Below are 26305 nucleotides of genomic sequence, written 5' to 3'. Positions count from 1 at the left end.
AGATTTCCTGTCTGATGTGAATGAATTCTCATGGGAGGAAAAAAAAAAAAAAAAAGCCTTTCTCTGCTAAAGGCCTTCACCAAAGGGCGGCCTCAAGAGGTTGGAGACAGAAACACAAGCTATCTTTTGCCATGCCAGGCATGGGCTGCTGGAGCCCTAGAGACACTCCACTGTGTGTTCTGGGAGCCTCCTGGCTGCATGCGATAGACATGGCCTGGAGTCTTTTTACTCAGTACCCCGACCACCATATCTCCCCTCCAAAAAAAAAAAAAAAAAAGCCTTCAAGGACTTCCCCAAATATCCAGAGAAGAGCAGACACCCTAGCTTGTCAAGAACCTATTATTCCAAAAATGTCGCATCCACTGGGCCTGTCAAGTCCGTAGGGGCCTTAGAAGCCTTCTGTGACTAGAAAGAATAGCCGTGTTACTAGAACATCCCACCGTGACCTGTTTGCATTTTGTATCAATTTCTTGGCCCAACATTTTAATATTTTTAAAATACTGTATTAGGATCCTATAGCTATGTATCCTTTTTCTATAGCCAAATGGTTCAGTGTATCATTTAAAAAGTTAAAAACCAAGCCTTTCAAGCAATCCGTTAGCAGAGGCAGTCGTTGGGGAGGCAAGATCAGGGCATCAAGTGGAGCCCATAAAATTTTGCAGCATCTCCTAAGTGCCTAGAAACGACCACCATAATACCAGTTTTATCTCAGAAAACGCAAGTCTGGCTACTGCAGGCAGAAAAAAAAAACTTTGGATTTAGCGAGGAGAAGAGGCTGGGTGTGCGGTTCTATTCTACCCCGAATACAGCCAACCGGGACACCCAACGCCCAGGACACACTCCCAACCAGCAGCGATTTGCTGGTGCGAGAGGGGGCGGGCCTCGAGTAGACCCGCCTTGGACCTTTGTGACGTAGGACAATGCCTGCCACGCGTCCCAACTCAGTCTGATCAGCCTGCTGACACTGTGGGTCTTACACTGGGCCCCGGAGTGCTGCTTTGGGAAACATGAATCTCCTATTCAGACTAGCAGTTCTTCTTAGCCTGTGGGGTTGTTCCGATGCTCAGGGACAAACAAAAGAAGAAAGCACAGAGGAGGTGAAAATAGAAGTTTTGCACCGTCCAGAAAACTGCTCCAAAACAAGCAGGAAAGGAGACCTGCTAAATGCCCATTACGATGGCTACTTGGCTAAAGACGGCTCCAAATTCTACTGCAGGTAGGAGATGCTCCGTCCAGTTCAAGTTCAGTTGATAGACCAGATCTTGCCCACTACCACCCAGCAGCAACAGCCAGAGCCTAACTGGTTGTCTTGTTTTAAGGTTTTTTTTTTTTTTTTTTTTTTTTTAAACAGTAAATTAAGCCTTCGTGCCGATTTAGATTAGAAGACATTCCCTAAACAAAACTTAGTGTTTTTTAATTATTTGAAATGTAAGCTCAGTAAACTGATTGCAGATCCATTACATCAGGCAGAGTATTGACCACCACCACTGTCCTTGGGACCAGGAAAACTAAATCTAAAGGCTTCTTGAAAAGATATTCACACTTTATCCTTACCCGGTGCTGAAGTCTGATTCCAAACAGTGTGTATAAGGAAGCTACCTCGTTTCCTTCTGGACTTTGTGGGTCGTTTTCTTATAGAGACTCTGGTTATTACATCTATTCTCTCTGTTCTCTACTCCGGTCTGACTGAATGCCCTCTGTTTAGCTGCACTGTTACCCTCCAAAGACAGGTTTGTCTTTCCAATCTAGCAATTCTTTCCAATTTAGAAGAAAACTTATTCTTCCTATGTAGAAGAGAAATTTAACAGGATGCTATTTTTTCAGTCGTTCTTAAAATGAAATTTGGAGCTCAGCCCGACCCTTTGGTTTGGGGAACAAACCCAGAGAAAAGTTAAATGAATCATTTTGTTCAAGCCATCCAGCTAGTTAGAGATAGGAGACCCATTTTAAAAAGTGAACCATTGGGTAGTTTTTGTAAGGGCAGCAAAAATTAGAAATCGGAACGACTTCCAGTGATATGCTCTGCCAATTTATGGGGAAGTTTGAGCCAAACAATTCGCAAAGGACAGAGTTCTGAAGGGTGCAGTGTGGGGAAAGAGATTCCAGTTTTAAATAACAAGTGCCTAAGCTGTATTTAAGTTTCCTTTATGAGATCATCTTACTTACACACTAAGTATGGTTTCTTATAGCCGGACACAAGATGAAGGCCACCCCAAATGGTTTGTTCTTGGTGTCGGGCATGTCATAAAGGGGCTGGACATTGCTATGATGGACATGTGCCCTGGAGAAAAGCGAAAGGTGATTATACCTCCTTCATTTGCATATGGAAAAGAAGGCTATGGTAAGATTTTTTTTAATGTATCTTTTAGTAGCTTTAAAAAAAATAAGTCATTTATAAAAAGTCAAAACGAATCTGTGTATCCTTTAAAAATGGAAGTAAGTCTCAAAGAGATATTTGCATATCCATGTTCACAGTAACAGCACAGTCCACAAGAAGCAAGAGGTGGAAGAAACCCAAGAGTCCAGAGATGGGAGAGCAAATAAAACAATGAGTATAGGCACACAGTGGAATATTACATAGGTTTTAAAAGAATGAAATTCTGACTCATGCTACAGTGTAGATGAACCTTAAAGATTATTACGCTAAGTGAAAGACCCCAGACACAAAAAATACCAATACTGTAGGACTGCAATTATATGAAGCATCTATAGTAGTCAAGCCAGCAGACACAAAAGCAGAGGGTGATTACCATGGACTAAAGGAGAGATGTTGAATAGCATAGTGTTCCAGTGGCCAGGATAAGAGTTCTAGATGTAGATTGCACAGTAACACACAATTGTACTTTATACTTATTTAAAAATAGTCAAGAAAGTAAATTTTATATTAGGTGTATTTTGTCACAATTTTAAAAAGTTATAGAAGAAATCGTCACAGAAACTTGTTCAACAAATTCTTGTTACATTTGATTCACCCTATACCCTTTGTTTCATGTCTAAAGAAAAGACAGCATTAGAGTACCAGCCTTCAGCCAGACTCTCATCCTCTGCATAGACACAGTGCTCAGAATGGCTGTATATTCCATAAGCTCCCTTGGGCATTTTTGCTTTTAGTATTACATATGTGTTTCCAGTAAAAATCTTTAGTAAGCAGCCAGGTTAAGTTAATAAAACTTGGAAGTCAGGAACAATTTCAGAATAGAAGGATGGTACCTCTGAGCAATGGGTGGCAACACAGGAGAATCCTTCAGAAGTGGAAAAAATAAGTTTTATAGTTGTGCCTACTTTTAAATAAATTCTAGAGCAAGAAGATATGTGAACCTTTGGAAAGTTGGGGAAATATGATTAACTGGTGGTTAGATGATATAGCCCTAGAAGTAAGCTAATTTCATAAACTAATAAGACACAAATTGTCTTTAATTCTAAGGGAACATTTAATTATATCCATAATTGGAGCAAATTTAGAACACAAACAAGGTATAATTTTTTGCTTATCCCACTAGCAAGGACAAGAATACTGACAGAGACAAGGGAAAATGAGCCATTTCTTATATGATCAATGCGGAAGTCATTTGACCAAGAATTTTATCCGAAGTAAATGTACCCTTATCTTCTGACTTAATAATTTTAAATTTTAGGACCATACACCAAAGTGTAAAAGAAGATTTATTGCTGTGTTAGTTAGGGTTCTCAAGAGAAAGAGAACCAATAGAATATATTTATAGATAGATAGATAGATAGATAGATAGATAGATAGATAGATAGATAGATAGATAGAAGACTAATAGATGATAGATTGATAGAAGATATAGATAGATAGATAGATTGATAGATAGATAGATGGTAGACTAATAGATGATAGATTGATAGAAGATATAGATAGGGGCTGGTGAGATGGCTCAGCAGGTAAGAGCACCCGTCTGCTCTTCCAAAGGTCCTGAGTTCAAATCCCAGCAACCACATGGTGGCTCACAACCATCCATAACGAGATCTGGCGCCCTCTTCTGGAGTATCTGAAGACAGCTACAGTGTACTTACATAAATAAATAAATCTTTTTTAAAAAAAAAAAGAAGATATAGATAGATAGATAGATAGATAGATAGATAGATAGATAGATAGATAGATAGATAGATGGTAGACTAATAGATGATAGATTAATAGAAGATATAGATAGATAGATAGATAGATAGATAGACAGACAGACAGACAGACAGACAGACAGACAGACAGACAGACAGACAGACAGACAGATAGATAGATAGATAGATAGATAGATAGATAGATAGATAGATAGATAGATAGAAGGGGAGGTTACTTGATTGGCTTATATGATGTGGTCTGGGTAACCCAACAATGGCTACCTTCTCAATGGAGAGAACCTGGAAGCTGCTTGGTCTTCAAAGCTAGATGCCTCAGCTGTCCCACACTAGCCCTCAGGATCTGGAGGATTTTTGTAGAGCCCCTGGACTCCAGTCCATGTTGGAAGTAAGACTCTGTCAGACTGTCAGCAAAGAATAGTGAAAGCAGCAAGGGTAAATGAAGCCAGCACAACATGAAGGCAAGCAAGCAAAAAGCAAAGACTTTTCTCTTTCAGGATTCCTTTTCTCTAGACTGCTGCCAAAGGGTACTGTTGACATGGAGGCCAGGTCTTCTCTCTTCAGTTAAGTTTATTTAAACACAAAATCCTTTATGGATATACACAATGACTCCTCTGTTTATTCCAAATCCAGTCAAGTTGACAACGGAGATTAACTACCATAACTGCCAACTTCTTTTTGGCATCAAAATACTTGAGACTACATAGTGAGTATCAGTAGGAAAATTAAACTACGGGATATCCATACAGTGAATTAGTATGCAACCAGTGAAAAGAAATCACGTATATTAATAAAGTGGTGTGCTATATTCCTATGCGAGTATTTCCTGAGCACCCATGCAGGCTCTCAGACAGATGATAACATGAGGGGAAAAGCAGACACTACTCGTGGTCTGCAAAGTGTTTTCATCGTGAAGGGGGGGCTTCCCAGACACCTATTTCTACACAGACTAGTGTAGGAAGGAATGTAGTTACCTGGTGACATTGCCAGGGACGGAAGCCTGAGGGGCAATAATAAGATGACTTCTCTCTGATATGTTGAATTGTTTCACTCTTTGTTGCTGTTGTTTACCACTTGCATGTATACTAACCTTCACAAAAGAAAACCTAAAAAAAAAAAAAAAAACAAAACAACAACAACAAGGAAACGTATGGGAGCAAGTAGGTGCCCTTGCAGGGATGGGCAGCACCTTCCTGGTTTCACTGAGACCTTTTTTGTTGCAGTATGAAGAACCTTTGCCTGCTCGACTTGTGTAAAGCTCTTGCTAACTCTACCTAACTGAAATAGCTAATACGTAAATAGCAGTCAGGTTCTTAAGGCGTGATTTTGGCATCATCCCCATATCCTGTAGAGGTAAACCATCCTTGAAGCTGTTGGCTGAGTGTTTTAAGAGGTGATCCCCTCTTGCCTATGCTTTTTAGCAAGAGAAGGCCACTTCTAGATGCCTAGATGTGACATGATAAAAAGAGATGGCTTCAGATGTCTACAGCTTCACGTTCCATGATTCTGCCAATCATTTGCTCCCATCAGAGCAGCTCATAGCACTGGGAGGAAACCAGCAAAGGCCTGACTTTAATCCAGCACTGCTATCAAGGGGACAGAAAAGCATGGCATCATCATTTGTACATCGTGTGTGTGTGTGTGTGTGTGTGTGTGTGTGTCCCTGACATCCCGTGTGTGTGTTTGTGGTCCTGATATCCTATGTGTCTGTGTGTGCATGAGTGTGTGTATCTGTGTGTGTGTATAGGACCCTGATACCCTGTGTGTGTATGTGTTTGTGTATGTATATGTGTGCATAGGATCCTGATATTCTGTGTGTATGTGTGTATATATATATATAATTTGTATATATATAATTTGTATATATATAATTTATATATATATATATTATATATATATATATATATATATATATATATATATACATATGACTCTCTCTCTCTCTCTGTGTGTGTGTGTGTGTGTGTGTGTGTGTGTATCTACCCAGCTACCTAAACTGTCAGCACCAACTCCACCATTACTGCAGGGGATAGACAATTCTTAATGACTTTGAGGAGTCTTCAGTAAACATCAAAACATTTCATCTCACTAGCACCTTTATTTTACTTGTAAGAAGACTGAGGCCTAAAGTATGTACATAGAATTGTAGTTACTTACCTGCTGCCTTTACCATTATTACAGCAGCTTAGAGTCCATGATTTCACAAGTTGTAGTATATGCACCATAGCTATTTAGCAAAAGCTTGGTTGTGCAGGCTTTTAAAAAATACATTATTACTGTTAATTGAGAGTTTCATATATGCACACACAATGTATATTGATCAGATTCATACTCACTCCTCCCCCTAATTCCTCTCATATTCACTCTCCACCTTTCTACCACTCCTAATTTTGTGTCACATGCACACACACACACACACACATACACACACATCACACTCAAACACACACATATACACGTATCATACACACACATACACATATCACACACACACACACACACACACACACACACACACACATCACCTACCAAGTCAATTTGTGTTGTGCATATTCTCATGGGTGTGGAGCCATCCACTGGAATGTGGTCAGCCTACCAGGGTCCAAAGCCCTAAAACTGACTCTCCCTCCTTCCGGCTGCCAAACGCTCCTCAGTTAGGGGTAAAGGCAGGGATGCTAGCATGTTGACTGGCTTGTTCTTTACAGGTCTCGATGAGCTTAATGTAAGTTGTTATTAAAACGTAACAGTTATAACTTCATTTTAGGTGATGCTTGAAGAAGCTTTTCCTCTGGCGAAATGTCCTTGGCTCATGTCCCAGAACACCCCCGCATGTCTTAAAGTGCATGTGGCTCTCTAGTGCTTTGATTAACCATCTCTGTGGTATGTATATACTCTTTACATTAACTCCATCTCTCCAGTCTACCTCTATAAATGCAGATAATTACACGGCAATGCACATCTATCTCCTTGTTATGCTTCAATCTTTTTTTTTTTGTAGAAAACACTAATTAGCAACATTTTCTCTGTGTGTAATAGAATTGTCCAGAACTTCCTGTGCATCTGTGGTTTCCTTCTTGGGAAGTTTGAGTTTGGGCTTCAGAGTAGCTCAATGGTGTAGAAACTCACTTGTCTGCCAGACCCTGCTTCCATGACCAGCACCAGAACAACAAAAGGAATTTGTGTTTTTAGTCTGTCTTCATTATGGTCAAAGTTACTCTGTCCTTCAAAGCCAGGTAAATTTGTCGGACATTAGATCAGGACTTTGACAACAAGTACATGATGATGGGTAGATTTTTCTGTGTTCTGATTTTGGAAATTACAGTGCACTGCTTGGGGCTGTAACTTCTACCCTTTCCTTTATGGGCTATATAAGTATTATTAGCAAGTACTGTTAGCAAGTACTGTTAGCAAGTACTGTGTAAGCGTTAATTAGCAAGAATCATCTACTTGACTATTAAGGAAATTGCTGGGGTTTTTTGATGGGCAAATTTAGCTTCTTTCAAAGAATGTTAGTCATTTGGCAGATCTCCTTCTCCTCTTCCTCCTCCTCCTCCTCTTCTTCCTCCTCTTCTTCCTTCTTTTTTAGATTTATCTATTTAAATTATTTATATGAGTACATGGTAGTCATCTTCAGACACACCAAAAGAGGGCAGGCACTGCATCCCATTACAGAGGGTTGTGAGCCACCATGACCTCTGGAAAAGCAGTCAGTGCTCTTAACCGCTGAGCCATCTCTCCAGCCCTCTCTTTTTCTTCTTAATTACACTTATTTATTTATGTGGGGTGAGGCAATATGCCTTAGCAAGTATGTGAAAGTCAGGAGACAATTTGTGGGAGTCAGTTCTCTTCTCCTACCATGTAGCAAACTCAGGTCATCAGGCTTGGCAGCAAGTGCCACTGAGTTCTTACCAGCCCAACTTTGGAATGTTTTCTGCTCACACATTTCTTCTCTATACCATATATCTGCTACATGATGATCAAGGTATACTTATAAAATCTTGGTTTATTTTAACTTCTTAGGAAACTTACTCTGGTCCAGAAGAGCCTTTGAACTGACTTGGTTTAAAGTACAATGTAAAAAAGTTCCAAAATGTTTTTATAAAATGTGGGGTAGAGGGGCTACACTGACCTACCCTGTCCTTTTTCTTTTTTCTTTTTCTTTTATTTTCCTTTCTTTTCTTCTTTCTCCTCTCTCTCTCTCTCTCTCTCTCTCTCTCTCTCTCTCTCTCTCTCTCTCTCTCTCCTTTTGGATGTTAAAAAATTTAACATTTTGAAGGCAGTTCTAAGGTCTATAACCCTGATACTAATGCGGCCATGGAGTATGTACCTGAAAGCTACTTTCATATCATTCATACTGTTAAAATTTAAACCCTTAGCAGAAGGCAAGATTCCACCCAATGCAACTCTGATGTTTGAGATTGAACTTTATGCTGTGACCAAAGGACCACGGAGCATTGAAACATTTAAGCAAATAGACACAGATAATGACCGGCAACTCTCCAGAGCTGAGGTAATTCAAACTTCCTGTGTGCGGTTTGATTTTTTTTTTTTTTAATTATAACTCAAATTGGATTGAAGACATCTCTTACTTTCCACTAGTATTAGGATCTGCGATGAGATACTTTTTAGTTTTTCTCCAATATTGGCTATGATTGCTTTAGTCGAGTTGTTTGCTGGAAACTCTAAAATCTGAGAAAAGGGGCTGGCGAGATGGCTCAGTGGTTAAGAGCACCGACTGCTCTTCCGAAGGTCCTGAGTTCAAATCCCAGTCAACCATATGGTGGCTCACNACCATCCATAACGAAATCTGATGCCCTCTTCTGGAGTGTCTGAAGACAGCTACAGTGTACTTACACATAATAAATGAATGGATCTTTTAAAAAATAAAATAAAATAAAATAAAATCTGAGAAAAAAGAATATCCTTTTCCATTTCCCTGTATGTAGGAAGATCATTAAAGTCATAATGTTACTCTCTGAGGCAGGCCTATAGCTTCGGTTACTCCCAAATTGACATAAGGAGTAGCACCTTGAAGGACAGCCTGGGCTGCAGAGAGTGTTTACCTGACCATCCGTGAGGCTCTGGGTTCAATTACCAGTACTGGCAGATCGATGAGTCAATCACTCAATCAGATGAGAAAAATCCCAAGCTACCCATGGCTCTTCCAGCATGAGCACTAGGGGACAGACCTCTTTCCAACAGTACTGTATAACATGTCACCTCTGGACTGGGACATAAATGAGATTAAGAGCTAGCAAGGATCTGAACCGGATGGGCTAGGAAGTTGGTAAGCATGAACTACAAGTTCCTCGCCAACTCCTATCGATGAACAATCTGCAATGATGACACGCATTCTTCACACTTTCTTAGTCCCATTTCTTAGTACCATTTTAAGCACATAAGTCCCTGAATCTATCTCTAGGACAGTTCATATGACAGACTCTCCTCTCATCATTGCTATCATGGAGAGAAAGCTACTCAGGAGCCATGTGCAGTTACAATACCAGCATCTCCCCCCAGGCTGTCTGGCCCTGGCCCTGGCCCTGGCTCTGAGCCTTGGCCACTCCGTGCCTTTCACCATCGTGAATGCTTCTGGGAAGCCGAATGCCTCACCTTATTCCACAGCCTACGTTCAACTCAGCTGCTGCCCCCTTTGTTCGGAGGTAGTTAAAAATGTAAAACTACTGCCTACATAGGCAATAAGAGGCAGGTAGTGCCCTGATTTTAAATAAAATGTCAGTCATTTTTCTGACTGGGGTTGAGATAAGGCCTCACTCTAGCCCCAAGCTGCCCTGGAACTTATGATGTTGTATAGGCTGGTCTTGAACTTGTGGAAATCCTCCTGCTTCTCCCAAGTACTAGAATTACAGGAAGAAGCCACCAGCCCTAACTAATAAGTCTTTTCCTTTTCTCTTTATTATTGTGCCTGGGGACTGGACCTAGAACTTCATGCATGCTACCCAAACCCTGTGCCCCTAAGCTGTAACTCCAGTCATTTACTTCATCTTCATTTCCCTCTCCAACCTTCTTCCCACTCAACTCCAGCTCCTCCTCCAGGAGCTTAGTGTGTCGTAGAACATCCTTGCGGCTCCCCAGTCAGCCCGCAGGGAGAGAGGCATGTCTACCAGGTAGGTGTCTTACTTTGCTTCCTATTGCTGCAATAAAGACCACAACCAAAAGCAACTTGGGGGATAAGGGCCTTATCTGGATTTCATAGCCTGAGTCGTAGTCCATTGAGGGAAGCCAGGGCAGGAAACACAAGGTAGGAACTGAAGCAGAGAACACTGCTTACTAGCTTCTTCCCCATGCCTTGCCCAGCCTGCTGTCTTATACAGCCCAGGAGCTCATGCCCAAGGATAACACTGCCCACAGTAAACAGGCTCCCACGTCAATCATCAGTTAAGAAAATACCTCCACAGACTTGCTACAAGCCAATCTGATAGAGGCAATTTTCTTTTTCTGAAAAAGAAAAGTAGAGAAAATCCAAAAATAGGATCTGTTAAGCTGCAGTTTCCCAGGCTTCTTATTGGGGGTCGGCTCTGTTATCACCAGGTAGGTCAGAATGATGTTTGCCCAGTTGTAACAATGGCTATCTTCTGTTGACATTGTATCAAGCCTTTAATACAGATGTCTCCCTCCTTTTACAGATGATAGTCCTACTGTTCAGAACGGTTACATTTTTGTTGAAGACCGTGTAATCAACAATGTGAGGAAGCCCAGATTTGAAACATGAACTAACAGAAACTTTCTTGCTTAGCGATCAGAAAGATTTAATAGATTGTCTCTTCAGTTTACATAAGGTGGCAGTGGAGCACAGGATTAAATTACAAAGTGAGAGCAGCGTAGAGCCCGTTAGTAGCAAAAATTAAAGTCATAGGGCTAGGTAGATGACTCAGCAATCCCTGCTCTTCCAAAGAACCAGAACATCTCCTCCAGCATCTGCCCACATCAGGCAGTTTACAACCCCTTGTAACTCCAGCTCCAAGGGATCTGGTGCCCTCTTCTGATCTCTTTAGGTACTGCAGGTACACATATGCTAAATAGTAAATCTTTTTTTTTTTTTTTAATTAAAGTGATGTTCTTGCCCACTGCCTTTTTAGACCTCTACTACACTATATGTACAGAGAATAGATATTGAACATCAGATGTATTGTTTAAGAAATGCAGAAAGTTTGAGGCTGTTTAAAATGCTTTATACCTGCATAGGTAGACGAGGAAACAATGTATCTCCCTTCATACAAGATCAGTCACCTCTGAGGAGCTGACTCAAGGTCCTCATTGACCATTCTAAAGTCCTTTGTGATGGGCTGAGCATGGGATATGTATTGTTAAAACTGTTCACTTTTCAACTCCACCTTTCAAAATGTCTCTTGCAATTAAAACGCCACATTAAAAATGAACTCCAGGTCAGTCCGTGTGCTATGTTTTCTTTAATATAAATCAGGATTTTCCTATGGAGAAATGGTTGAGTTACACAGATAACTTTAACTTTAAATTATGTGGTGTAGACATATTAAAAAGAACATTAGCCATAGTGATATTACCCATAGTCCCAGCTCTGAGGAAATTGGAGCAGAAGATTGATTGAGCCTAGGAGTTGAGACCAGCTCTAGCAATACAATGAGAGGCTATATCATCTCAAGATGAGGAAATGGGGGGGGGGGGAACATGATATTTTGTGACATAGCTTAACTCATTACATAGATGAAATAGTACCTTTCCAACATGAAATCTATATAAAAATTATCAATGGAGTGTACTTTCAGTTACTTTCTCCAAACTCTGCTGTGTGATTTACATTTCCAGGGGCATCTCTCAGTTTGCTGTAGGCTCATTCCAAATGCAGAGAAATTGAATGTGGCTAATCTTACAGTACTTTACTGAGTGTCTGCTTGGAGAAATTTTATATGCTCCAAATGCAAGCTGGTAGTGTACTTCAGAATATCTCAAGTCCTTGGTTGACTTGACTATGCAGTAAATTCATTAGTTCCAGAGACAGATGCTAAAGAGATTTTATTAAATAATAGGAATCAATATGGATGTGTTTTTCCCTTCTAATAGTGTGGATTATTAGAAAGTATTTAGTTTCAGGAAATTAAGTGTGGCTAGTACCACCAATCTATAGCCCCAAAGACAGCTAATTTGAATAACCATTTCTCTTCAAAAATTAAAAACAAAACAACAAAATCCCAGGCCAGACATGTTGGTGCACGCCTTTAATGCCAGTACTTGGGAGGCAGAAGCAGGCAGATCTCTGTGAGTTTGAGGCCAGCCTGGTCTACATAATGAGTTCCAGGACAGCCAGGGCTACATAGTGAATTCCAGGACAGCCAAGCCTACGTAGAGAGACCCTGTTTCCAAACCTTGAAATACCTTTTTAAAATGGTTATGGGATGGCAAGATTTAATTTTTCTTTTTTTAAAGATGTATTTATTTATTTTATGTGAGTACATCACTGTCTTTTGACATACCAGAAGAGGGCATCAGATCCTATTACAGATGGTTGTGAGCTACCATGTGGTTGCTGGGAATTGAACTCATAACCTCTGGAAGAGCAGTCAGGGCTCTCAACCACAGAGCCATCTCTCCAGCCCAATTTCTTAGTGAATAAAGCTCTTGCTCCAAGCCTAATGATCTGATTTCAGTCCCTGGTACCCCACATGGTAGAAAGAGAGAACCGGTCCCCACAAGTTGTCCTCTGACCTCCCAAGGTAAACCATGGTCCTTGAGTATCTTTGCCCCATAAACAGTTAGATCAATTATCTAAAAATGTTTGTATCATTGACTATGCTTATTCACTACTGTAATCATTTCTTAGAGTGGCTGGACATCATTTGTGGTGCGTTGTTTATTAACGATGTTGCATTCCGGTCTCTAGATCGAGCTTTACTTACAGAAGGACTTTGAAAAAGATGCAAACCCCCGTGACAGGTCATATCAGAAGGCAGTTTTGGAAGATATCTTTAAGAAAAATGACCACAATGGAGACGGCTTCATTTCTCCCAAGGAATACAATGTGCACCAACATGATGAGCTATAAATATAATTACTTCTCTATTTGTTAGAAACTCACATACTTTGCTTTAAAAAAAAAATACCACTGTTCTCTATGTTGTGGTTATACCTGTTTTCCCTTGTGAGAAGATATTTGTTCCTTCAATAAACATGATTTTGGTGTAATAATGTGAAGCTGTTTTGCAAATCTGACTCTTAGGTGGGTGTGATTGTGTTTCCAGTTATTTTCTTCTGTGACCATAGATTGGAGCACCAGGGAATGAGCCGGCATTCCTCCTTCAGGAGATAGATGAATACACACGTTAACATGCAGAATGGGTGGGGCTGGTGAGATGGCTCAGTGGTTAAGAACGCCAACTGCTCTTCCAAAGGTCCTGAGTTCAAATCCCAGCAACCACATGGTGGCTCACAACCATCCGTAACGAAATCTGATGCCCTCTTCTGGAGTGTCTGAAGACAGCTACAGTGTGCTTACATTAAATAAATAAATAAATAAATAAATAAATAAATAAATAAATATTTAAAAAAAAAAACAAAACATGCAGAATGGGTGATGTCCAACCCCAATGTTAATAGCAAGTATAAGTATGTAATGATCCAATATTATAGCCCTTATAATGCCCATATCTAAAACTACTCAGAGACCAGGAGCTTATGTCTCTTTGATTTATGCATTTTGTGATGTTACAGACAGTAGGGTATGAAAAATATCAGCATAGAATCTGCCTTTGGAGGTCATGCAGGAAGACGTCAGTTGTGTATTCCTGAATCATAAAGAAGTTCAGCACAGTGTGAATTTCACACTCTTTGGGTGCAAGCTTCTGGCCTTGGGAGTTTGGCCAAACCAAACCTCATCACCTACAGAGACTATGTTGCTTCAAGCATCATTATAAATGTATTATTATTCCTCTTCTATCTTCTCTCTTGTCTACTATATAACTTTTTAAAAATATTTAATTATATGTGTGACATACATGTGCACACGTATACCCTCTCTCTCTCTCTCTCTCTCTCTCTCTCTCACACACACACACACACACACACACACACACACACACACACACACACGAATAATGGTGTCTATGAAAGCCAGAGGCTGTGACTTCCTGGAACTGGAGTTACAAGTCACTGTGAGCTACCCAAAGTGGGTATAACAACATTTATTTATTTAGCCCTGGCTGTCCTGGAACTTGCTCTGTAAACCAGACAGGCCTCAAACTCACAGATCTGCTTGACTCTGCCTCTCAAGTGCTGGAATTAAAGGTGTGCATCACCATACGCGGACAAGACCTTTCCTACCTTTTCTTAACTTTCTAACACTTTCTCAACCACTGAGTCTTCTGCCAGTTATTCCCTCAGACACTGGACATGGAGTGTAAAAGTGAATATGTGAGTGTCCTTTCTAGCCCACCATTTCTCCTACAAGGCACTTGTTTTTATCACAGGACCTTGCTGTACAGCCCAAGCTCACCTGGGACTCACTGTGCAGCCAAGCCTGGTGTCAAACTCAATACCCCCACCTCAGCTTCTTGCATACTAGATGTACTACTTTACCCAGTGTCTTAGTTAGGGTTTTATTGCTGTGAACAGACACCATGACCAAGGCAACTCTTTGTTTTTGTTTTTGTTTTATTTGTTTGTTTTCAAGACAGGGTCTGTGTAGCCCTCCCTGGCTGTCCTTGAACTCAGAAATCCACTTGCCTCTGCCTCCCAAGTGCTGGGATTAAAGGCTTGCACCACCACTGCCAGGCCAAAGGCAACTCTTATATGAACAACATTTAATTGGGGCTGGCTTATAGGTTCAGAGATTCCATCCATTATCATCAAGGTGGGAGCATGGCAGCATCCAGGCAGGCATCGTACAGACAGAGCTTAGAGTTCTACATCTTCATCTGAAGGCTGCTGGTGGAAGACTAAGATCCAGGCAGCTAGGACTAGGGTACTATAGCCCCGCCCACTGTGACACACCTACTCAAACAAGACCACACCTCCTAATAGTGCCACTCCCTGGCCCAAGCATATACAAACCATCACACGAAGTTTATACAAAGTACTTCTAAACTTGTTTTTAACTGTGCATCAGCTGGAGAGGTGGTAGCTCAGTCACAGCATTCACCTAACATGCTTGAAGATCCTCATTCAATCCCAGGGCCATACAATCTGGAAGTGGTGACACACAACACCTGTAATCCCAAACTGAGGTAGATGCAAGACAGGAAGGCATTCAGCTCACCCTCCCTGTGAGCAGATGTAGGGAATTCAAGACCAGTCTGGACTCCATGAGACTGTATTTAAAGAAAAATGAAGAAAAAATACATATTACAGTAAATGAATACCTGGACCTGAAAACTTATCTTTTAAATAATTTCAGTGTGTCACTACCCATTCTACATACATGCCAAGCGCTGTGTTCTGTATCTTCAAGATTGCTTTATGCCTTAGGCTGAATTCTATTACTCATTTTGAAACGAATTTAAAAACATTTTTACAATTATTTTAATAAAAGATAATAAATTAGTTGTCAGTATATGAAAATTTCAGACGCCTTAGAGAATAGATAAAAACATATTTGAAGGACTGGAGAGATGGCTCAGCAATTAAGAGCACTGACTGCTCTGCCGGAGGTCCTGAATTCAATTCCCAGCAACCACATGCTGGCTCACAGCCATCTGTAATGGGATCTGATACCCTCTTCTGGTGTGTCTGAAGACAGTGACAGTTTCTCATCTATAAATAAAGTAAATAAGTAAAGAACAAACAAACAAAAACTTATTTGAAAAACACATAGTGGCATGTACCCTGGTCCTGGGATTCAGGCCCAGATTTTAAGAACAGCTTTGATAACATTCCACGATCCTACTTCCCCAGCCTTGAAAAATTGAGAACAAAATATATTAAATCCACTAAACATTTCCAAAGACAAAGCTCTGTCCTGTTTCCCTTAACTTTAAAGTGACAGCACCCGTTTTACAAAGCAAAATTACTAGACAGAGAGGCCACCCATTACCACTGCCAGTCACAGTTAGCGGTACACAGAGCCCCATGCTGAGTTCGCTGTTTTTCATCTGATACCACAATTAAACATTTAGGAATATATTAAATTATTAACACATTTTTTTCTCCTCGTACCAAACCTAGGGCACTAAAGTAAGCCACTTGGTGCCCATTTGTTATCTTTAACTGTTGAATTAAAAAGTGATTAAACATAGAATGTCTATTTAGAACAAATATGAATTATATAAAAATGCTACTTAAAATGATACAATGATTCCCAAGTGGTTAGGAAGGAATGGACAGATTTGTGAAAGAGTGCTTGTCTTTGAATTTTGTAATTAAGCTTTGTTTTGTATAAGCAGTGTTATAGCTCATAAAATCCATGAGGAAGACAGGGACAATATCATCACCTCATGGGTGGAAAATGTTACCCAAAGGGCTTCCTGCTTCTGCCCCGCCCCCACCTGGGCCAGTTCACCCCTCATTAAGCAACCTGGTGGTCCCCTGTTCCTGGGATGCTAAGGACCAGCCTTGGCTAAGTCCAGGTTCCTGAGAGAGGGGTGTTTTGGGAGAAAAACTGCTATAAAAAAAATTCTTGAATCTTCCTACCAAGCCAGAAATCGTTAGAAAAGTTCTAAAAGTAATTCTTGAGTTTTCTGATCAAAATCAGAAAGCCGGGGGGGGGGGGGGGGGGGGGGGGGGGGGGGGGGGGGGGGGGTGGCAACTATGAAAGAGCTACATTCACTCCAGACAGCCTTCTCTGAATAACTGAATAACTGCTAGAAAACAGACCTGTGTCAGCTCGCTAAGTAGTTTAGAAAAAATTCTTGAAGGGCTGTTTTTACTCTCCAGAGACCTCCCAGAGGGCTCAGCTCTTGCTAGAGAAAACTTGCTAAAGAACTGCTATTGCTTTGGGCTACCTCAACTCCTGCAGACCAAAACCCAGTTTTTTTTATTTACGTATCTATTTAGTCCAGGTTCCCTTTTGATTATCCTATGAATCAGCATTCTGTGACCCCAGTCCCTTAATTTTTAGGAGACAGCAAGAACACCTTTTCTCTTAACATTGCAAATGAGCTCAGAGATCTGCCTGCTTCTGTTAAGCCCGGGCTAGCTAAGTGGGACCCCACCCTGAATTATCATCTGTACCACACCTGTGTCTGGACTCCCTGTGTCCCAGACTGACCTTGAACTCAGGAATTGCCTGCCTTTGTATCTTTCTGACAAGCTGGTTCGTTAATGCAGCTGCCTTTGTTCCTTTAGATTTGAGAAGCCCTTCATATAATTCATATTACATCCTCATTTTTTGCATAGTTGAGAAATTATATATTTTTGAGCCCATAGTTTTAGAGTTCTTTTTCACAGCCGTAAGGGAGGCTGAAGGTCCCAGAATTTGCCATTTTGCTGAGACATTAGCAAAATGTCTTCACCTCCTGAACTCATGCCGTCTCATATTCTCGTGGAGTCATTAACGAAAACAGGACATTCCTTGGAGGAACGTGAAAATATTTACGATATTATACAACAAGCCCCATGCCCACAGCAGCCATTAATACTCCTGGAGGCCCATGCCTGCAGGCCCTGTCCCAGGGACAGGAACCATATCATTCTGTCCCCACCAAGGCCGTGCCAGACTCAGCACCTGGAGGTCACCACATCGAAATCAGTGTAGACACCCGATTGGCATAGTGCACTCCAGCCCCAAACCCCTGGACGCGTGCTATCCTGTCTCAGCCTCCGGAGGAGCTAGAACATAGCAGACATGCGCCATCGCTCCCAGTGCCTCCTGCTTTAAAAAAAAAAAAAAAAAAAAAAAAAAAATCCAAGCAAACCTAAAGAATGTAAGGAAGGCGTGTGGCACAGTAGCACATAAAACGCGCACAAAGCATATTCCTTCTTCCTTTTATTTCATTCTCTTGTGCCAGATATCAAAGCAAGGGACTGCGTGAAGACGCACGTACTTCACACCATCCACGGAACACTGGAAGCAGCCGTAGACCGTCTCCCTTTTCAAGTTCCCCATCCCGCAGAGGATGCAGGGCCCTTTAGGGATGTTGTGGTTTAGTAAGTTCACTCGGATGTGAGTCCCCTCCTTGAGGGAAATGTCAGTCATGCTGAGAGGTTTGTCGTAGAAGTCAGAAAAAAGGTCGTCCAGGTAAAGCTGGGAACGAGAGATGGCGTCCATCACTCTCCTATCTGCAAAACAGAAACCAGAAATGTGTTAGCAGTCCAAATAACTTTGCACCCCAAACTGTTTATAAAGGTGTCAACCCAAACCATCCATCAGGAAACAACTGGGCTTTAAACATGTTTACAGACTGCGTAGGTAGCTATACCCGTAGATACAGGAAGAAGAATGCATTCCCAAATACCCTTCAGCAGTCTCTCTGTCTCTCTGTCTCTGTCTCTGTCTCTCTCTCTCTGTGTGTGTGTGTGTGTGTGTGTGTGTGTATCTCTCTGTCTGTCTCTCTGTCTTTCTCTCTCTCTCCCCTCTTCAAGATTTTTATTTTTTATTCCCAATCACAGCCCTCCCTCCTTCTCCCCTCCCAGTCCTGCCATTACAATCCCCCCCCATTATACCCTCCTCTTCTCCTCAAAGAAGGGGAAGCTCCCCTTGGGTACCACCTGACCCTGGGACATTGAGTCCCAGCAGGACTAAGTACATCCTCTCCCACTGAGGCCCAACCAGGCAGTCCAGGTAGAAAGGACTCTGAGATCCCATCTTACACCCATCAGAATGGCTAAGATTAAAAACTCAAGTGACTGCACATGCTGGTAAGGATGTGGAGTCGGGAGAGTGGAAGTTCAAACTTAGACAACTTATATCAACTTGGCGGTTTCTCAGAAACTTGGGAATAGTTCTATCCAGGACCCAGTTGTACTGCTCCTAGGCAGGTGCTCAAAAGATGTCCAGCCATACCATAGGGACACTTGCTCAACTGTGTTCATAGCAGCTTTATTCATAATAGCCAGAAGCTGGAAACATCCTGGATGTCCCTCAACTGAAGCGTGGATATAGAAATTATGGTCCACCTACATAGCGGAATACTACTCAGCTATTATAAACCAAACCATCATGAAGTTTGCAAACATACTTCTTTCGAAGAGTATATTTCTCAGTCTGTAGAACATGGCAAAGGTTGTCGTTTCTTCCCTTTCAAATCCTCCTTTTGACACTGATGTGACACAAATGTCTACAAACAAATTTAAGAAGATGTTATTAGAACTTAACTACATTTTACTGAGTATTTTATAGGTGATATGAGTTCTCAAGCCTACAGTTCAAAGAGGTTTGTTTGTTTGTTTTAGTAAAGCTTAGACTACACATTTGAGGAAAAGATATATTTACAAGTACAAAATTCAGAGATTATAACCATACAGTGACATGTCTCTACCCACCCTGTTACCCTGCCTTGTGTATGCTTAGGAGGACTGGTGTGCAGGCTTATGTATGTTTCCAGAAACAATTCCCTAGCACACAGCACTTTAAAACATCTCTTAGACATCACTGCATGCCCAGAGGTGACCACTCATCATGGTTTGGTTCCCTCTGTTGTGCTCACCGGTCTTCTCAGCATGTTTCCAATATTTTTGCTACTAGGAACTAAAGAACCTGTCCCTTGATCACTGCACATATGTCTCAGTAGACCTATAACAATATTTCCTGGAAATGGAAATATGGCCAAAAGAATCTGCTCATGGACAAGATTCCATTTTGATGAATGCCATTTTATACTCCTGCCTACAGTCAATGGAACTGAAAAAAAAACCCAGCAGTTATGGGGTTCAGGGGTGCGTTTCCTTAGAATTCAGTTTCCTTTCTAGATTTTCCTAATCCCCTTCTCCAGAACGACAGACAGAAGTTAACAAAAGAAGGTCTACAAATGTAAATTCCCATAGAGAGCTAGGAGACTCTTTTGCCTGGTCCTTTTGAGGCTACATCTGGTACTGTTCTGGCAGTTAACTAACTTTAAAGTCCTGTGAACTGTAGACCACTAAAGTGAGCTGCACTTGAGCTACCATGCAAGATGGTAACTGTAGAGGAAGTACTACACACACACACACACATTCTAAAGTGGAGTTTTATTGTTATTTTTAAGGAAGTGTGCAGCTAGGAAGTCATGTCTAAACACGTAAAAATTTATTAATACCAGCTGTTTGGACACTAGACACTTGAGGCATCTTACTGCCTTCAGATTTTTTTTATTTGCCACTTCAACAAGCTATCTATTAGAAGTCATTTATTACCCTTCCCACAAGCTAAGGAGTATTTTGTCAGTGGACCTTGTTTCATTCCCAAGCTATAACTGTAAGTGGGGCAGTACGGGAGACTTCCCTGAGAAACACAGAGGAAGTCCTGGGAAAGTGGGAGGGGCAAGTTTTCCCAGCTGCTTCGCCCTAGGGTAAGACTGGTGGCTGTGCTATACATACAGCCTGCTTCTATAAGAAAGAAGAAGGAAGGGAGGGAGGGAGTGGAGAAAGAGAGGCAGGGAGGAAAAGGAGCAGGATTCATTCCTATTACATTCTCCTTCAAAATACAATCGCTCAAGCTTTTAGGTGTATCTGTTACTCACCGAAGGCACCGTCCAGGTAGATGAAGAGCTCAAAAACACTGAAAGCTATAGTTGTGTGCGCTGGGAAAACAATAGCCTTTTCCCTTCCCTTGGGATTCTGTTCATCCATAAAATGAAACTGCAGTAAACAAACAGACAAAATAATATCATTAGAGAGCATAGGAGGGCTGGGGAGCTTTTTTGGAGAAATAAACTTCCCATAATCCCACCCAAACCAAACCACAGTCACTGACCCAAGAGCTGCCCGCCTCCATTAAGGGTTGTCATGGAGACCCAAGTGTGGTCTATGCTAGGGACCTTTCAGCTCTCTCGCATTAGGATTGAAGCCAGTGATCAGTCTCCCCAGAGTGTTCTGCAGGAAAGCCATCTTTTTCAGCCTCACCCATCAGAAGCCCCACAGCCGTCCACAGGTTTCCCGGTCACCAGAATGGCTGCCATCAAGTAAATGTTTCAGCATATGCCCCTTAAACGACCGGTGCTGATGAGAAGTCGGAGATATCTGAATACAGACTCTGAACAGAAACCTCACAATGACGTGATGGATACAATTGAGAGATCTTCATGAGAAGGAATTTAGAGTTTTAGAAATGTCTTGGTCATCTTACATAGATCATACGTAATATGTTAAATTACAACTGGAGAGGGCTGAAAAGATGACCAACCGTTTGTCCTATATTTTTTAAGATGTAATGTGCGTGGGGTGCTGTATGCACAGTGATCAGGGGACGACTTCTCTTTCTCTCATGGGTCCTGGGGAACTGAACTCAAGTCACCAGGTTTGAGCAGCAAGCTCTCTAGACACCATATTGTAAACACCTATGCGAGGCAATGCGCTGCTTGGTGTAGTCAATGTGCATCAGACAGTGATCAACTCGGTTTTAATTAATTAAAGGAATGCATTAATCCACTGCCTTAAACTTTCAATGCTGTGTTATCATGAAACATTGCTTTTGTTAGCACTTTTTCCTAGGCTCCGCCCAACAGTTACCTAGCAACATCCAGGTATGAGCCTGCCTTGCTATAAAAGGACTGTTTGTGCTCACAGGAGTGCTCAAGTGCTCTCTCTCTCTCTCTCTCTCTCTCTCTNTCTCTCTCTCTCTCTCTCTCTCTCTCTCTCTCTCTCTCTCTCTCCCTCCCTCTCTCTCCCTCTCTCTCCCTCTCTCCTTTCCCCTTTCTCCCTTCCTCCCTCTCTATCCTCTCCCCCTACCCCTTTCATGTGTTTCAGTTGTTGGTCTCTTCCCTTCTGTCTCTCTCTGTCCCCTTTCTTTCTCACACTCCCTTCTCACTCCCCTGCTCATGCCCCCAAATAAACTTTAGACTACACCAGTCTTATGGTCGGTACCTAGTGGGGGGAGGGGGAACGCCACAGCATGGGCCTGCTAAGGAACTCCCTCCCATTGCATCACAAAACATATCACCTTTCCCCTAACCATTTTGAGAAATATAATACATGGTTAATTGTATTCATTATGCTGTGCCACGGGCCACCAGAACTAAAATTTCCTATCCTATCCAACAATAACATTGTTCCCATGGGTTGAGCCCCTGCTGACACCAGTCTATTCCCAACTTCTGAGATGTGTTCTTTCTCTTTCTCTTTCTTTTTTTCAGTGTGTGTGTGTGCATGTGTGTGTGCATGCACATGCATGGGTACATGAACACATACATGTGTGGATGCACGTAGAAGTCAGAGGTCAGTCTTAAGGGTTTTCCTCTGTCACTCTCATTTATTTATTTATTTATTTATTTATTTATTTATTTATTTATTTATTTATTTATTTTTGAGCTAGTCTCTCACCCAGCATGGAGCTCGCTGGGCAAGGCTATCAGCAGGCCAGCAAGCCCCAGGGATTGTCCTCTTCCTGTTGTCTCCTTCCTGCTGGCATCTCAGGCCACAGTGCAACACGTGGCTTTCATGTAGTCACTGGGGTCAAACTCAGACCCTCATGCTTGCACAGCAAACACTGTACAGGCAGAGACATCCCACATCCCACTTTAAAAGTATAAAAGGCATACCAACTCATGGGGTTCATAATGATTGCATGTGCCACGTGCGCTGCTCTAATGTGTCCTCTGACACACCCCTCTGCTTTCCACCCCTCACATCGGTCACCCTCCCTGCCACTTTCACGTCACAGTTGCCCCGTTACCTTCTGTCTGCCCCACAATCTCTTCCTCCCCTTCCATGGTTTTCATGACCTGCACATAAACCCATGAAGCACACACATAAGCCTACACACACATGCACACACACCTTTAAAGCTCAATTCTACATATGAGGAAAAATATGTAATATTTGTCTGACTTTGGCTTATTTCACTGGAAACCTTCAGTTCCATCCATTTTCCTACAGAGAGCATAATTTCATTTTCTTGACTGTCACCTAACAGATGGCTTTAATCCTATCATATAATTACTAGGTATCACAGGTTGGTAAGGATGAACAATATAAATAATTTTGTATCTCTGACTTTCTAAAGATTGATTTAGTGTGTGTGTGTGTGTGTGTGTGTGTGTGTATGTATGTATGTATACATGCAGTAGATGCACCATGTATGTGCAGTGCATGCAGAGGCCAAAAGAGGGCATCAGAACACCTGGAACTGCAGTTACAGCCAATTACGTGCCACCCTGTAAATGCTAGAAACCAAATCTGGGTCCCCTAGAAAAAGCGCCCAGTTCTCTTAACTTTCTAGCTATCTCTCCATTTCCAGTTAACAACTTTTAAGAGGATTTAACACAAAATGAAGCCTATTTGGTTATTGATAATGTTAATTAGAAAAACGATGTTAGTATAAATATAGATTCAGGGCTGCTGAGATGGCTCAGTAGAGCAAGGCACTCACCACAGTGCTGGACCACCTGTTTTTGCTCACTGTGACATACATGTGGAAGGAGAAAACTGGAGTCCCACAGTTTGTCCTTTGACTTCAACATGCACACTGTGGCATGTGCACACGTGTGTGTACACACACACAGCACTAAATAAATAAGTGCAAAAAGAATTAGCTAAAACCTCAACTTTTAAAAATTCAGTATGAATAGAATTTTTTAAAAATAAAATCAAAACTGGGGCAATGTGGCACACACGCCATTTATCCCAGCACTTGGGAGGCAGAGGCAGTAAAATCTCTGAGTTTGAGGCCAGCCTGGTCTACAGAGCAAGTTCCGGGATAGCCAGGGCTACACAGAGAAACCCTTTCTCAAAAAACCAAAAATAAATAAATAAATAAATAAATAATAAAATCAAAGCATAAGACATCGGGACTTACTTTATGTGGTTAATATAACACTGAGGTAGTATTTAATTGGAGAGACTCCAGTACATACATTGTTTGTATTGCTGTATACACGGTTGGAACCCAAGTTGTTTTGGTTGGCTTTCTTATTCTGAAGCACAATCACTCCAGATTGAAGCCCTACAAAACTGAGGCTCTTTTTTTGTTTTTTCTGCCTTTGATGAGTAATTTTTTTTTTTTAAAAACTCCATAGTAACTTTGTAGTTAGTGAAGCCCTGAGTGTATCTTACCCGCATGGCTTCCCCTCGAATCCCAGCGTGCACTGATAGAGAGCACTGGCGTGTGGTTCTGATGCTCTCCATGACCACGCACAGCACAGCCTTCCTGCTGCTCCTTGATTGGCGGATCAAACTGTGGTCAAAGTTAATTTTTCTAGAATAAAAAAGATACATGCATAAGATGCTCTAATATGTGATCATACAGAACTGAAGGCACCTTTTGTGTTATTCAGGGCCCATCTTAATGACGTGTATGAATCGAGTAAGCATAATGAAAATCAGAAAATGGAAACAAAATCACTTGACTAATTTGCCTCTCCCTTCAGTTGTTTTTCTTGCTCTATAGAGTGGAGGCATGACTTGTTTAGTCTTTTAGGACTGCGGACTGAACCCAGGGCCTCATGCATGCTGGGCAAGGACTCTATCACTGAGCCACCTTCCTGCCACCCAGTGATTTTGATTTTAGTCTGAGACAGATTCTCAATAATTTACCCAAGATGGAGTTGAACTCACTATGTAGTGAATTTTTTTTTTAACGAAACAACTGAAAATATTTATCAAATAGATTTTGATTGGGTAGAGGTAATAACTAGCTGCAAGCATGTAGTCTTCCAAATGAATAAAAAAAAAAAAAACCAATTAACTTGTAAAACAGACCCCAAACGTCTTAAGACTTCTTTGCAGTGGAGGGGATACGTTCAAACCATCTAATGAGAACACTGCAGTGTACCAGGACAGTTGTACTGACCGTGCAGTGATCTCCTTGAGTAAGGTTGAAACTTCCACCTCATGCTTGGTCACGACACCAAACGAAGCTTTGACTGCGATGGAATCAGATCCAGTAACATTAATCCCCACATCATTCACAATATGGTTGCTTCGCCTTCCATAGAGGGAAACATCTGACTCATCTTCATAATTCAGTAACTGATAAGATGAAATACCTTAGGAGAAGAAACTTAATATCTTTTAAACGTCTCAAATTCATCTTACATAGGCTTTAGGTATTATCATGTTAACATGACTGAAACATTCTTTGGCCAAAATATATTGATTAAGCAGCATTTCGAATTATATGGAAAGTAGCTTTTCAGGCAATTTTGCTGTAAAAAGAAATAATAGACTACTTAACAGGAACTCAAATTCTCTGTTCATACAACAGAATACATATACATCAATAAAGATCTATTGAGTAGTTGAAAGAAAGATAAATATCCATAACCAATGACTAGCTATCATGTCTATTTTATAATCTAGTTTAAAGAATTCATTTCTGGGTTGGAAGATGGTTCACTTGTTAAAGTACATGTATGTAAGCAGGAAAATTCAAGTTCCATCTCCCAGAACCCACATTTTTTAAAAAACTGAGTTTACCTATTGTAGTAAGCTGTAAAACAATTCAAATTACTTTCATTTATTTGATCATGTGAAATGGGTAAGACCCAATAATATTCTATATTTTACAGGTCAAAATACATCATTTTTCTAAGCCGGTTTCATTAAAAACAATTATAATTGATTTTAAAATTAAGCAATAAGAGATTTGAAACTATAAAAACTTAAGCATTGTTCACCTGAATATTATTACCACATAAAATTTTATTTTATTCTTAAAGTATGTATTATTAATATAATTAATCCATACAACCCCTGTTAGGTTATTAATGATATAGCCCCATCATGAGTCACTCTCAAACATTTAAACTTACCGGCTGAAATTTCTCGGTCTCCCAGGAGAATATCTTTAAGCGTGAAAGGCGTGGATGTGAATTTACATCTGGGAAACAGAAAACACCGCTTCTTTTTCACCACCAGACTCAGGGGTTGGTACTTGTCAGCTTCGCTGAGGCTTGGGACAGGGACTAATCTCCCTCCATCTCCAACTTGCTTAACGAAGCTCTTGGTAGCAGCAGCAAACATATTAATATCAAGATGTCATCAACTGCGACCCTCAGGCAACGAACCCATTTTTGAAGAAGAGAATCAGACACCAAACTAAGCCTTGCCTGATGTTAAATACAGTTTCGCAGGTTAGAATGATAAAGGCCACGCTCACCAAGTAGTTTACCGGTGCACAATTCACAGCAGCGCCTCCCTTCACGAACTCCGG

General features: G+C 41.2%; 2 protein-coding genes across 4 annotated transcripts; one reads left to right on the top strand and one right to left on the bottom strand.

Annotated features, from left to right (window-relative positions):
- The first annotated feature begins 925 nt into the window (after positions 1–925).
- On the top strand, positions 926–13281 carry Fkbp7 (FKBP prolyl isomerase 7). Of its 3 annotated transcripts, XM_029536571.1 has the most exons (5): positions 926–1216; positions 2190–2341; positions 6860–6975; positions 8472–8605; positions 12974–13281. In XM_029536571.1, the coding sequence occupies exons 3-5, from the start codon at positions 6939–6941 to the stop codon at positions 13133–13135; spliced, it is 333 nt and encodes a 110-aa protein (XP_029392431.1). In that variant the 5' UTR covers positions 926–1216; positions 2190–2341; positions 6860–6938; the 3' UTR covers positions 13136–13281. The 3 variants fall into 3 exon arrangements, with proteins under 3 accessions (XP_029392431.1, XP_021050055.1, XP_021050054.1); XM_021194396.2 differs by lacking the exon at positions 6860–6975 and having other exon boundaries at positions 8475–8605; XM_021194395.1 differs by lacking the exon at positions 6860–6975.
- A 4643-nt stretch (positions 13282–17924) lies between these two features.
- On the bottom strand, positions 17925–26276 carry Pjvk (pejvakin). The gene is made up of 6 exons (XM_021194813.2): positions 25905–26276; positions 24944–25139; positions 24208–24349; positions 20679–20796; positions 19200–19298; positions 17925–18300 (listed from the first exon to the last, which is right to left on the bottom strand). Exons 1-6 carry the CDS (start codon positions 26113–26115, stop codon positions 18008–18010), a joined length of 1059 nt encoding a protein of 352 aa, XP_021050472.1. The 5' UTR covers positions 26116–26276; the 3' UTR covers positions 17925–18007.
- Between the last annotated feature and the right edge of the window lie 29 nt (positions 26277–26305).

Source organism: Mus pahari, chromosome 3 (genome assembly GCF_900095145.1).
Source record: "Mus pahari chromosome 3, PAHARI_EIJ_v1.1, whole genome shotgun sequence".
Taxonomy (NCBI): Eukaryota; Metazoa; Chordata; class Mammalia; order Rodentia; family Muridae; genus Mus; species Mus pahari.
This window is presented reverse-complemented; position numbering and strand designations above follow the sequence as displayed.

Coding starts and splice junctions, on each gene's coding strand:
- Fkbp7 (XM_021194395.1), top strand. CDS start 1,008: ATGAATCTCCTATTCAGACTAGCAGTTCTTCTTAGCCTGTGGGGTTGT. Junction 2,342..8,471: donor ATATGGAAAAGAAGGCTATG/GTAAGATTTTTT, acceptor TTAAACCCTTAG/CAGAAGGCAAGATTCCACCC. Junction 8,606..12,973: donor GGCAACTCTCCAGAGCTGAG/GTAATTCAAACT, acceptor TCCGGTCTCTAG/ATCGAGCTTTACTTACAGAA.
- Pjvk (XM_021194813.2), bottom strand. CDS start 26,115: ATGTTTGCTGCTGCTACCAAGAGCTTCGTTAAGCAAGTTGGAGATGGA. Junction 24,350..24,943: donor CTCAAGGAGATCACTGCACG/GTCAGTACAACT, acceptor TTTTTATTCTAG/AAAAATTAACTTTGACCACA. Junction 19,299..20,678: donor CTACCTGGACGGTGCCTTCG/GTGAGTAACAGA, acceptor ATTTGTTTGTAG/ACATTTGTGTCACATCAGTG.